The sequence below is a fragment of the Microcaecilia unicolor genome, chromosome 4 (assembly GCF_901765095.1).
Source record: "Microcaecilia unicolor chromosome 4, aMicUni1.1, whole genome shotgun sequence".
Taxonomy (NCBI): domain Eukaryota; kingdom Metazoa; phylum Chordata; class Amphibia; order Gymnophiona; family Siphonopidae; genus Microcaecilia; species Microcaecilia unicolor.
The window spans coordinates 288,739,178-288,752,977 of record NC_044034.1 but is presented as its reverse complement, the minus strand read 5'-3'; the positions used below and the strand labels follow the sequence as shown (position 1 = coordinate 288,752,977).

General features: G+C 42.6%; 1 protein-coding gene across 2 annotated transcripts in view; it reads left to right on the top strand.

The window, feature by feature from the left end:
- Positions 1-13,800, top strand: part of CNNM3 (cyclin and CBS domain divalent metal cation transport mediator 3) — a 120,009-nt gene that overhangs the window by 21,836 nt on the left and 84,373 nt on the right. For both annotated transcript variants that reach the window (XM_030201664.1, XM_030201663.1), the window contains exon 2: positions 5,188-5,331. In XM_030201664.1, coding sequence (XP_030057524.1) covers positions 5,188-5,331 — 144 coding nt within the window. The remainder of the gene's footprint in view (positions 1-5,187; positions 5,332-13,800) is intronic.

Here is a 13,800-nt window from a genome sequence, read left to right as displayed (position 1 = left end):
AACTCATTGTACATAGCCAGATCCACAGTTGTATTGTTTCTAGCCTGTTTCTCAATGGCTTCTAGATGGTCTAGGCACATAGGATCTCTAACGGAGAGGAAGGGATTGTAGAGCTTAGTAATTGTTATGGACAGGCAGACTTGATAGGCCTTATTAACTTTACCTGCTGTCATTTTTCATGTTTCTCTAGCGCTGGAGAAGAAGACTACTACTACTTAACATTTCTAAAGCGCTACTAGGGTTACGCAGCGCTGTACAGTTTAACAAAGAAGGACAGTCCCTGCTCAAAGGAGCTTACAATCTAATGGACAAAATGTGCAGACAATCCAATTGGGGCAGTCTAGATTTCCTGAATAGAGGTATAGTGGTTAGGTGCTGAAGGCGACATTGAAGAGGTGGGCTTTGAGCAAGGATTTGAAGATGGGCAGGGAGGGGGCTTGGCGTATGGGCTCAAGAAGTTTATTCCAAGCATAGGGAGAGGCGAGGCAGAAAAGGTGGAGCCTGGAATTGGCGGTGGTGGAGAAGGGTGCAGAGAGGAGGGATTTGTCCTGTGAGAGGAGGTTTCGGGTAGGAGTGTAAGGGGAGATAAGGGTAGAGAGGTAATGAGGGGCTGCAGATTGAGTGCATTTGTAGGTTAGTAGGAGAAGCTTGAACTGCAGTCTGAATATTGTCCCCCTTAACTTTAGCTGTAGGCAGTTAAAGTTAGGCCAATCATGGACTTACCTGTTAGGTCACCAGATGCTCTAAACCACTGAGTACCTACCTTCAACCCTCTGCTATTGGTCCTGCCTCCTTTAAAGATCTCTCATGATTTAACATACTTAAGTTTAGGTGCTCAGACTCAGCAAATATTTATTTTGAGGTTAATGTGGCTGACAGTGAGTTGCACAGACATTCTGCTAATTGACCTCTTAAGCCTTTTCTTGGCGATCTCTCATCTAGATTACTGGCCAAGCCTTGGGCTGCTTAGCCTCGCAGATCTAGGCAGGTTAGGTTCACCCAGGACAGTACCTTATTTGGGGACTGAGGGGCAGATGCAGCGAGCCTCGTAGTAGATTCAAAGCTCTAATGCACTGCCCCCCTCCCCCAAGCATGCAGTAATCAATGAGCAGATTACTGCCGCATTAAAATCGTGGTAGTAATGGGCTGCTCGCTGTTAAATATCACCTTTCCTGTCGGTGCCTGGTTTTTAGCCATGTTGACAGCATCTCAAAACAGATTGCTGACACTAGTAGTTCCTGCATTCTATAGTTTTGATGTTGCACCAACTACTACTACTACTTAGCATTTCTATAGCGCTGCCAGGGTTACGCAGCGCTGTACAAGTTTAAACACGGGGAGGGACAGTCCCTGCTCAAGAGAGCTTACAATCTAACGGTAATAGACTACGCACCAACTCATACTAAGTATCCCCTTTTATGGAGTGAGTCACCCCTGAGGCAGATGGGTGTTTCTGTCAGAACAGGACCCCATGTCAGATCTCTGTTGTATGAGTGGTGCCTAGTAATGATTTGCATTCTACCCATCTGGCTGCAAGTGTCTACTTGGTTCAACCCTACTTTTTAGTTTTGCTCATGCCATGAGAGGAATGAATCTCACTCCTAAGTCAGGGTATGTGGAGTATGATCTCGGTCTCTCAGATTTAGTGCTAACGCTCACTGTAGTATTCATTGTGCCAAAAAGCTGCTTTTTGGAGTTCATAAAGTGTAACATAAACCTAGTAGATGACGGCAGAAAAAGACCTGCACGGTCCATCCAGTCTGCCCAAGAAGATAAATTCATATGTGCTACTTTTTTATTTGTACTGTCCTCTTCAGTGCACAGACCGTATAAGTCTGGCCAGCCCTATCCCCGTCTCCCCACCACCAACCCCGCCTCCCACCCACCAGCTCTGGCACAGACCCTATAAGTCTGCCCAGCACTATCCCCGCCTCCCAACTACCAGTCCCACCTCCCATCACCAGCTCTGGCACAGACCGTATAAGTCTGCCCAGCACTAGCCCCGCCTCCCAACCACCAGCTCTGCCACCCATTCTAGGCTAAGCTCCTGAGGATCCCTTCTTTCTGCACAGGATTTCTTTATGTTTATCCCACACATGTTTGAATTCCGTTACCGTTTTCATCTCCACCACCTCCCGCGGGAGGACATTCCAAGCATCCACCACCCTCTCCGTGAAAAAATACTTCCTGACATTCTTCTTGAGTCTGCCCCCCTTCAATCTCATTTCATGCCCTCTCGTTCTACCGCCTTCCCATCTCCGGAAAAGGTTTGTTTGCGGATTAATACCTTTCAAAAACCCGTTTCTTCTTTCCTCCAGGGTATACATGTTCAGGTCCGCAAGTCTCTCCTCATACGTCTTGTAACGCAAATCCCATACCATCCTCGTAGCTTTTCTTTGCACCGCTTCAATTCTTTTTACATCCTTAGCAAGATACGGCCTCCAAAACTGAACACAATACTCCAGGTGGGGCCTCACCAACGACTTGTACAGGGGCATCAACACCTCTTTTCTTCTGCTGGTCACACCTCTCTCTATACAGCCTAGTAACCTTCTAGCTACGGCCACCGCCTTGTCACACTGTTTCATCGCCTTCAGATCCTCAGATACTATCCAGGTGTGCTTGGAAGTTCTTTTTGATCAAGTCTGTGGCACCCAAAATGATGGGAAATATTTCTGTATCTTTCTGCCACATTTTCTTGGTATCGGACTTCATTTCTTGGTATTTGAGGACATTTCCTTTCTACATGCGATTCACCAAGTGATCACTTGGGATCAACACCTCTATTATCTGTGCCGTTTTTCTGTTTTATCACTCACTGTGTATGGTTTTCTGACATCCAGCTTTTTATCAGTCGGGGTGGGGATGGGCCAGGTGATGTTTTCCACAGTTCTCTTAGGGTCATGATCCCAATGCTTTTCCTGTACACTGGTGTTGTAATGCTTATCCAGTGAATGAGATGCACCACTTTGTTATGCCTTTCTGTATAACAATTTTCCACCAAAAGCACTTCACAGCCAGCCCCGAGATAAGTAGCATTTTCTAGCTCTTTCTTACAGAATACAGATGTCTGTTGCACCAGTTCTTTCAGTGCTTGCTGTAAACCACCTCATCTGTAATCCACGGTCCTGGTCTGCAACTATCAATCACTCATCCTTAGGGTTCATTTTACCTCTCCTTAACCATCATGTCTGTTGTTGTTCCGTGAATGGTTATGGAGTAACATTTTGTATTTTCTGCTGTACTTATGCATAACATTTTCTTTCCTGCTGATCGAATTCCTTGAAAAGTTTTTGGGGTTTTTTTTCTCTCCTCAAATTTTGTTGCTTCCTTCCTCTTTGATACTGTTGGATTTTCAACAATTCCGTCTACTCATTTGAATTCTTGTCCAAGTTTAATAATTGAACTGGATTCTGGAATTTTTCTTTCATATTTCAGCACCTTTGTGCATTGGGCTCTAATGATGCCATTAGGTAAGTCTTGGAGGCCTGCGATAGTAGCTCGATAAGTGTAATCTATTTCTATGAGACCCATCCCTCCTTCAGATCTAGGAAGGGTAACCTAGCAGTCAGTGCAGTGGACTATAAACCAGGGGTCCCAGGTTCAAATCCCACTTACTCTTTAATCTGCTATTGAGACAGACATGGGAAGCAACTGCTTGCCCTGGGATTTGTAGTGTGAAGAGTTTCCACGATTTGGGTTTCTGCCAGGTACTTGTGACCTGGGTTGGCCACTGTTTGGAAAACAGGACACTGGACTAGATGGACCATTGGTCTGACCCAGTATGACTACTCTTAAGTTCTTATGTTCTAATGTAAGTCTAGTCATATGCTAATTCATGTAGATGACCTCATGGGCATGGAGGAATTTTCTCGTTCGCACATCTTGTTTTTCAAGGTCTTTAAGAGGCCAGTCTACAATACCAAAGCTATATGAGAGTGCAGGAAGTGTCAGCTGATTAATAGCCTGTGTCTTATTCTGTGATTTTAATACACTCTGCAATATCAGTTTTAATCTACTGTTTATTGATTTTTTTTTCTCTTGGTGATTTCTTCAAATACCCTGCAAAAAGACACTCGAAACCTATATAGGAAACTTTTAATACCATAACAGCCCTAACCAACCTATGAAAAAGTGCTATAAAATATTATACTGGGCCCTAGAGCACCAATATACCTACTACTAGGGAAACTAGAACAAGCTGTACTGCTGCAGATTCCTGCACAGATATTATGTGCTAGCAGATTCCTTCACCTCAGTCACACATATGCATGGTCATGGTGGAGTAGTTTTGAAATTGTTGAACAGTCAAAAATGACTGTTCTCAGCAGTTTCTTTAATCTGTGGTGGTTGATTTTACAGGGATAACCTAACAGTGTCTTGGTGATGCCAAACTCTTTCTGCTTTACGACAGTGGACCTGACAGTGCCCTAAGGCAGTGGTTCACAAACCTGTTTTGGGAGTCACCAGTCAGTCGGGTTTTAAGGATATCCCTGATAAGCATGCATGAAAGATTTGTAGTCCTACTTACCTCCATTATAGGCAGATCTCTGTTATGTATATTCATTAGGGATGGGCTGAAAACTCAACTGACTGGTGGTACCCCCACCCCAAGACAGGTTTGAGAACTACTGCTCTAAAAGATATTCAAATACATTGAGCTTTTCTGGTATCTTTAAACTGATTTGTACTATTACTGACTTTATCCTGGAATTCTTTTGGCATCTCTATGTTGGGTATGTTTAATCCTTGGCTTCAGATTGAGCTCATATAGCAGAAATGGCTGTTTCTTCATCCAGGTATTCAAATTAGCTCAACTATAGTACTCTGATTGGACACGGGAAGACACAATTTATGAGCATTGGTAAGGCAATTTTTGGAAACAGAGCTAAAATAAGTTTGGTGAGACAGGGTGTGAAGACTTATGTGCAGTCAAGATTTTTCTTTCTTATCTTTTAAGAATATTTCTGTAATTGTTTGTTTCAGTTGGAAAGTATGTTATATAAATCAGTGAAACAAACTCTGCCTTAAAGCGTGTTTAGATAGAATGTGAGAAATCTATATTGTGTGAATTTTGTTAAACACAATATATTTCCATGGCTTTTATCCTTTCAAGTAGCAGCCTGTTTTGACACTAGTGCATCTGTCTCTGTTGCAGCATTGTAATGAATTGTGTCTTATCTTCAGGTAAGTCGCACATGGCCATTGTTCAAAAGGTGAACAATGAGGGTGAGGGAGACCCATTCTACGAGGTGCTAGGACTCGTGACCCTGGAAGATGTCATTGAGGAGATCATCAAGTCTGAGATCCTCGATGAGTCTGACGCATACAGTAAGTCCCACTCTTAGCTTCCATTACTTCTGCACTCTTTGCTTTGGTCTTACTGGTGCTCCATTCTTTTGGTACTTCAGTGCTGCTGTGAGTTCTGTAGAGCATATGTGTCAAACTCGAATTCCTGAAGGCCACTCACAAGCTCTGATGTTTGGGATATCTATAATACTTATTGAACTGCAGTTACCCTTATATTCCATAGGATTCCATCTAAGTGGTTCAGTGCGAATTACAAAAGATTAACCAGGTTAGACTGGATTAGAGTGGAGGAGTAGCCTAATGGTTAGTGCAGCAGGTTGTGGACCTGGAGAACCGGGTTTGATTCCCAGTGCTTCCTAACAGTTGGCAGTGGGTTCAGATCCTGGGGAACCAGGTTTAGTTCCCTCTGCAGCTCTGTGTGACCCTTGGCAAGTCACTTAGCCCTCCATTTCCCCAGGTACATATACTGCTTAGATTGTGAGCCCATTAGGACTGTGCAAGTACCTGTACAATTGTATGTGATTATTTCAAATTAAAATAAAAATTTGATGTTAAATTATCCTAACACTATTCCAGTAATTTGTTAAACAGATACGTTTTTTTTCTTCCTAAGTTTCTCATTTAATTTATAATTTAACATCCATTGGTAGTAATTTCCAGGTTAAGGCCACTTGATATGAGAATAAAAGACTGATATGTACTCGTTTATACAGATTTCTGTTGTGTAGTTTTGACATTATTTGGATTATCCTTAAAACCAGGTACATTTGCTGGCCTCAGGCAATGGAGATTGACACCCCTGTGAAAGGAGGAGCCTCATTTGTTTGAGTGCAGTCAATACGCCAACACGCCTTCTGGGGCATGGAGAGACCACCCAAATAACTGGGGTACAATTTTTATCATGATTTTTCTTATCGTTAGCTCTGCTGTTCTGAGCAGATGGGTTGTTATTCCCTCCTACCTGCAGATGGAGGTAGAATTCTACCAGTGAAAACACTGTATAAGCTGTGGTGCTCCCTAGAACAATTCAATATTTGTCTCTAACCTTCCAGCAGGTTGTAGGTCTGCTGTGGTGCGCCTATCCCTGGCCTAGCTCCCCACTTAGGGTGGCTACTGCCAAACAGCCACTTCCAGGTTCATGGTCACTGCCCATACCTGCTTGAGTGTGGAGCTTGGCTCCACAGCCCCCAGTTGCACTCTGTGTCACTGGGTGGAGCTATGGCTTGGTCTCACGGGATTTTGCCTGAAGAATGCAGGTCCCCATCCCCCTGCCCCTCTTGCCCATTCAACCTGTTTGAGTGTGTCTCCATGGGTTCCCTGTGCAGCTCCCAGGTGCCAAAATTTATCGAAATTGCCCTAGTCTGCGTTATTCCTTATTATAGGCAAATGGGTGCTTGCTGACAAGGATTTTCTTGACATTATCCATTTAGAGCATATTATTATACTTCATTCAAGGTGTATTAAGAAGGCTGTACTCTGATACAGGTGTGTTGCCAAAACACAGTCCAAGTTGGGTCCTTAGTTAAAGATTTGATGGTTATCCAATCTCAGAGGCCCTTGGTGCTTTTTCATTTTTCTGGTTGACGGGGCAGGAACTCTCCAGTCGCTCCTGGAAACTAGAAGAATGGTCTAAGGTTTGGCAATTAAAATTCAATGCGAAGAAATGCAAAGTGATGCACTTAGGGAGTAGAAATCCACGGGAGAAGTATGTGTTAGGCGGGGAGAGTCTGATAGTTACGGACGGGGAGAGGGATCTTGGGGTGATAGTATCTGAGGATCTGAAGGTGGCGAAACAGTGTGACAAGGCGGTGGCCGTAGCCAGAAGGTTGCTAGGCTGTATAGAGAGAGATGTGACCAGCAGAAGAAAAGAGGTGTTGATGCCCCTGTATAAGTCGTTGGTGAGGCCCCACCTGGAGTATTGTGTTCAGTTCTGGAGGCCGTACCTTGCTAAGGATGTAAAAAAAATGGAAGCGGTGCAAAGAAAAGCTACGAGAATGGTATGGGATTTGCGTTACAAGATGTATGAGGAGAGACTTGTGGACCTGAACATGTATACCCTGGAGGAAAGGAGAGACAGGGGTGATATGATACAGTCGTTCAAATATTTGAAAGGTATTAATCCGCAAACGAGCCTTTTCCGGAGATGGGAGGGCGGTAGAACGAGAGGACATGATATGAGAGTGAAGGGGGGCAGACTCAAGCAAAATGTCAGGAAGTATTTTTTCACGGAGAGAGTGGTAGATACTTGGAATGCCCTCCCGCGGGAGGTGGTGGAGATGAAAACGGTAGCGGAATTCAAGCGTGCGTGGGATAAATATAAAGGAATCCTGTGCAGAAGGAATGGATCCTCAGAAGCTTAGTCGAGATTGGGAGGCGGGGCTGGTGTTTGGGTGGTGGGGCTAGTTCTGGGCAAGACTTCTACGGTCTGTGTCCTGAAAATGGCAGATACAAATCAAGGTAAGCTATACACAAGAAGTAGCACATATGAGTTTATCTTGTTGGGCAGACTAGATGGACCATGCAGGTCTTTCTGCCGTCGTCTACTATGTTACTATGTCTGAAAATGCTGTCATGACCTCCCATGACTGTCTTAGCAGCCATTTTGATTGCTGATGTAGGAGCGACTGGGGATCACTCTTGTCCCAACAAGGTCACTAGATTATCAGAGTTTGTAAGGTAGTCCCCAAGTGGGGGCCCATTTTTGTTCAGGGAGGGGAAGCAGAATGAGGACACAGTGGGACCCATTTTGGATGGGGGTGGTTCAGCTGAAAATGCACCAGCATTTATGGCCAAAGCTGAAACAAGGCTGAATTCAAATTTCAGGCCAACTTCAGAACGAGAACTGAAACCGAAATTTGGTCGGCTTCTAAATCTGAATTATAGCTAAATGATAAAAGCTGACTTGTTGGAGCCAAATAATCAGTATTATTCTTATGTGGATGACATGATATTTCTGGTTTCTGTAGCAAAAGGTTTTTATAGAATTATCCTTAGGATAAATGGTAGTATAGTACAGTTCTGGGAATTTACTTTAGATTCCATGCTTATAGTTTAGAGCCTCAGGTAATGAAAACAGTCCTTTTTTTTTTTTTTCTTTTTCTTTAAGGCTGTGATATTTCATGAAGAACATTATTCATTACTAGTTCAGGGATTGATCCATTCTCATTTACACTACTGCAGACAGTTTTTATATGCGGATATTTTTAGTCAGAAATAAGCTCAGCAGCCAGGTTGATTTTTTTTCATTTAAATAAAAATGATAGAACAACTTAATTGCTGATAAGCCTGCATTGGCTTTCTTCTTAAGCGCTTGTCATTTTTATATTAGCTTGTACATTGTACAAAATATTTGAGGGCACTAGCCCTGAGCATTTAATTCAGTTATTTTCTTTTTGAATAAAGGCTAGAACATCTCAAGTCAATGGAACTTTTATCATTTATTTCAGTGAAAGGATTATGTTACAAAAGACTACTTTCCATTAGCTACCAAGCAGCTTTAGTATGGAACTCTTTACCTAAGGATTTAAGAGTTTTGAATTCCTATTTAATTTTCCATCAGTCTTTAAAGATGTTCTTATTAAAAAAAAAAATTAAATAGTTTGAAAATCAGAACCGATTTGTTTGAATTCATAACTGTTTCACTGCCTGAATTGTAGCTTCCAGAGAATTATCTGGTTTAGCTTTGTGTCTTATTTTGTTATCTGCTTTGTGCTGTATGGGGGAAGTTGGCAGAGTACAAGCAGTGAGTTAGATTTAGATTAGATTCCACATTAGGAATCATTGTGAACAATTTTTTAATCTTGCACGGTATGCAGTGGCAGCCAAAAAAGCAAACAGAATGTAAGGAATTATTAGGAAAGGAATAGAGAAGAAAAGTTTAATGCCTCTATGTTGCTCTGTGGTGTGACTGTACCTTGAGTATTGTGTGCAGTTCTGATCACCTTATCTCAAAAGATATAGCAGAAGCAGAACAGGTACAAATTACAATCAAAACGATTCAGGGGATGGTGTGACTGTCATAGAGGGAAGCCTAAAGGGGTTAGGGCTCTTCAGCTTGACGAAGAGAAGGCTGAGGGGAGATATGATAGAGGTCTATGAAATCCTGAGTGGAGTGGTATGGGTATAAGCAAATTGGTTGTTTATGCTTTCAAAAAGTACACAGACTAAGGGGCACACCATGAAGTTATAAATTAGTACATTTAGCACAAATCTGATAAAATATTTTCACTCAACACATAGTGTGTTAAGCTCTCAAATTTTGATGCTGGAGAATGTGGTAAAAGTTAGTGTATCTGTGTTTGTTTAGAAAAGGTTTGGGCAAATTCCTGGAGGAAGAGTCCATAAACTACTCTTAATTATCCCTGGGGATCAGTAGTATGGAATCTATCTACTTATTTGGGATCCTGGATTGGCCACTGCTGGAAAAGGATACAGGGTTGATGGTCCTTTTGGTCCAACCCAGTATGGCAATTCTTATTTCTCTCCCTTTTTTTGTATGATTTTACCACTGACTTAAATATGCTAATGCAGCTGCTGCCACCACTGTAATCTCCCTCCTTAGTTAGTCTGACATAGCAGCCAATAATTCTGCATTATGTTGACAATGCTGGTAATTTTGTGGGGTTTTTTTTCAAGAATTAGTCTACTCTAGATAAAATTAAGTCCCTGGTCAGTAGAGCTCGAGGTCCGTCTGTAAGTGCTGAAAATCATTTGAATCAGAAAAGACAGTCTCATATGGAGCTGATCCTGATGCCTGAAATTGTTGAGATTGGGGAATAGGAACAGGGCCAAAGCTGGTTAAAGGGTATTCTGTGCTTTACTTCTTCCAATATGTAACTTCCCAGTATTCCAGAACCTGTGGGATAGTTGAGTCCATCAACCAGTAGGTGGAGATACAGACTTGAAACTGAGCTGAAGACATGTCTCTCTCGGTATCCAGTCCAGCTCCTCATTTGCTGGAGGATAAGCTGAAAACCTCAGGTTGCCTGTCTTCAGGGTGCTCTCAGTCTCAATTTTCAAGACAGCAGACGGTACCAGCCTGGTTGTCGGCCATATGGTCAGAAGTTCTGCTTTCTGATACTCCAGTCTTCCTTTCGTGCAGACAGGAACTCCTCCTCTCAATCAGCTAGAGTGCCTGATGCCTCCAGATCTTCACAATGATGTGAGCCTGGTCCACGCTTCTCTTCCTCCGGTGGAAGGACATCTTCAGGAGTTTTGGGAGGAGTGGGCCAAAATAATGTCAGACATTTGAGTTCTGGATATTCTTACAGAAGGTCATAAGTTGCATTCTCCTACCTGGTCACTCCTCTCTTCTTGCAGTCTACTTGTTGAAAGAGATCCAAGGCAGTTGAGGTTCAGGTCACCGTAGATTCCTTGCTGGTGCTCTGGGCCATTGTTCCAGTTCCCCAGGCTGAACAGGGATGAGGCAAATACTCAGTCCATTAGATCATGAAGGCGCAAAAGAGATACTCGGGGAAGTCAAGGCCATAACAGAGAGATTGAATGAATTTTTTGCTTCAGTCTTTATAGAAGAAGATGTAAGAGATCTACCTATACTGGAAATGTTTGGTTTTCAAGAGAAGTGATGCAGAGGAACTGAAAAATCTTGGTGAACCTGGAAGATGTACTGAGCCAAATTGACAGAGTGATAAATTGCATAGAGAGGATGGCATATGCCCCAGGGTACTGAAAGAGCTTAAACATGAAATTGCTGATCTGTTAGTGATCTGTAACCTGTCATGAATATCATTTGTAGTACCTGAAGATTGGAGGGTGACCAATGTAACGCCAATTTTTAAAAAGGGTTCCAGGAGTAATCCCGAAATTACAGACTGATAAGCTGGACTTCAGTGCCGGGGAAAATAGTGGAAACTATTATGTTTAAATAATTTTTATTAACAAATAACACCGCCAAGATACAGCAATGCTCTTCCATTTGCATAATAATAAACGAGAAATAAAGAGGACCCAAAAAACAGCCCCACCCCCGTGTTCCCCTACCCCCCCCCCCCCCCCCCCCAAGTGGTGGCTCTACCTTTTAATGCACAAAATGCATATGCTATGGTACTCAGAAGTTCAATAAGGCTCTGAGGTTTCCTGAAAACGTCTGCCAGGGTGACTGTCAAATGAATTCTGTGCCTTTCCAGCAGCCGCATTTGAAAAAGGAAAAAAAAGGAGCGATCACCATTGTTGATGAGAAGAGCCAGTATCCTCCAGCCAGGACAATAGTATTGTAACCCAAATAGAATTGTTTTGCAGAGAAAACGTTTAAATCCAGGAGGTACAGGATCTGTGCAGATATCCAAAAAAAGCACAAGCGGGTCCTGGGTCATTGTACAAGCTCAACAATCCTCAAAGGCAGTGAGAACCAAGCACCAAGAGTAGACGATCACAGAACAATGCCAGAACATATGTCCCAGCGTCGCTGAAGGCCACTTACACTTAGGATAGGCGGCATTTGTTGTTATGGTCACTTGAAACATCCGATGCAGAGAAATATGCAGCTGCAGGGCCAATTTGTAATGTATCTCCCTCAGTATCATCAATTCAGGCATTTTATGGGTCCTCTGGACAAATTGCTGCAGTTGTTCAGCAGATAAAGTACAATGAAGGTCTGCTGCTTAGCGAGCCACTGGGCTTGCATAATCCAAATCTGGAGTAGTGTCCTTTAAGTACTGATGATGAAATGTAAGAGGCACTCTCTGCTGTGCTCCAAGTGTATGCGCTTCAAATAATGTTTCCTGAATATCCTCAGTAAGATCTGTCCAAGGTAAAGAGGAGATATGTCTTAGTTGCATGTAAGCAAAATAGTGGTGGGAGGCAGGTGGTATTCCTCTTGTAGAGTGTCGAAAGATTTCAGCTGACCTTCTTCAGTAACTACTTGCGCTATATATTGGAAGGGCGATAAAAATGATAAAGGGGATGGGGCGACTTCCCTATGAGGAAAGGCTAAAGCAGCTAGGGCACTTCAGCCTGGAGAAAAGACAGCTGAGGGGAGATATGATAGAGGTCTATAAAATGAATTGAGTGGAGCGGGTAGACATGAATCACTTGTTTACTCTTTCCAAAAATACTAGGACTGGGGGCACGCAATGAAGCTACAAAGTAGTAACAAAAATCTTTGAAATAAAATTTCTCTAAAACTTGCTTTAAAATGCCATAATGATGTATCATTCTTATCTCAGATGGCAATGAATTTCACATTACAGCTGCTTGAAATGAGAATGAAGATGAGAAAAATTTCTTAGACTTGAGTTAACTTGAGATATTGGTAGGAAACATAACCTCATTTGATTTTAGAGAGCATGTTTATCACCACCTGATAATAGCTGGACTGAAGGGCTCAGACAAAGAGGATCTTAAATATAAGCATGCCGACTTTAAATTGCACCCTGGCCTCTGTTGATAACCGATGTAAGCTAATAAGCAAATCATATTTCCATTCTGAAAACTGGAGGAGTGGCCTAATGGTTAGTGCAGCGAGTTGCGGACCTGGGGAAACAGGTTCAGTTCCCTCTGTAGATCCGTGTGATTCTGGAAAAGTCACTTAGCCCTCCATTATCCTAGATACAATATAATACTAGATTGTGAGCACTTAGGGACAATATCAATACCTGGAGAAGAAAAGTGTAAACTGCTTAGTATATAAATACTGAAATAATTTAAATAAAAAAAAAATAGAAAATAATCTGGCGGCCATATTCTGAATTGTCTTTAGTCTCCTAAAAATAACCTTAGAACTCCCCAGATAACTACATTACAGTAGTCTGGTTCTTTCACATATAAAGACTGAACAATAAATCTAAAGATATGACAATCAAAATATTTTCTAATTGCTCTTAACTTTCTTAATACTATAAATTATGTTTTGACAACTTTGTTTACCTGAAGTTCCATAGATAACTGATCATTTACCTGTTTCCCTAGAATCCAAGCTGACAAATCTAACAAATAATTTTCAGTGTTAATAGAAAATGATTAAGAAATCCTAATGTTTTCAGGGTTTCCAAGTAAAAGAAATTTAGTTTTGTTGTGAGCAATATGTTGAAACTAGTGGAACCATGTCCATTTCCTCAACAATGAAACAGGCCCTAGGAAGGTTGTCATGTAAGCTTTTTTTTTTTTTTTCTCTCTCCCCTCCCCTCCATGTCCAGCGATTCTCCTCTTCTTTGCCCTCCCATCCGTGTCCCGTGATTTTCTCCTCTACTGTCCTCCCATCCCATCCATGTCCATCAATTCTCCTCTGCCCTGCCCCGCCCCTCCCCTTCCCTTCCTCCCCTTCCCCTCCCCCTCCCTCCACTCAATGTCCCGTGATTTTCTCCTCTCCTCGATTTGTACCTGAACGTTCTTTGGCTGGCTGGCGCTGGCTTCCGTTCCTTTCGTAACATCCCTCCTGACATCAGCTCGCCTCTAGCGTTCCCTGCCCTCTGACGTCATTATGTCTTGACGCGAGGGTGGGAAAGTGAGGGGGAACGGAACGCTGGAGGCTGG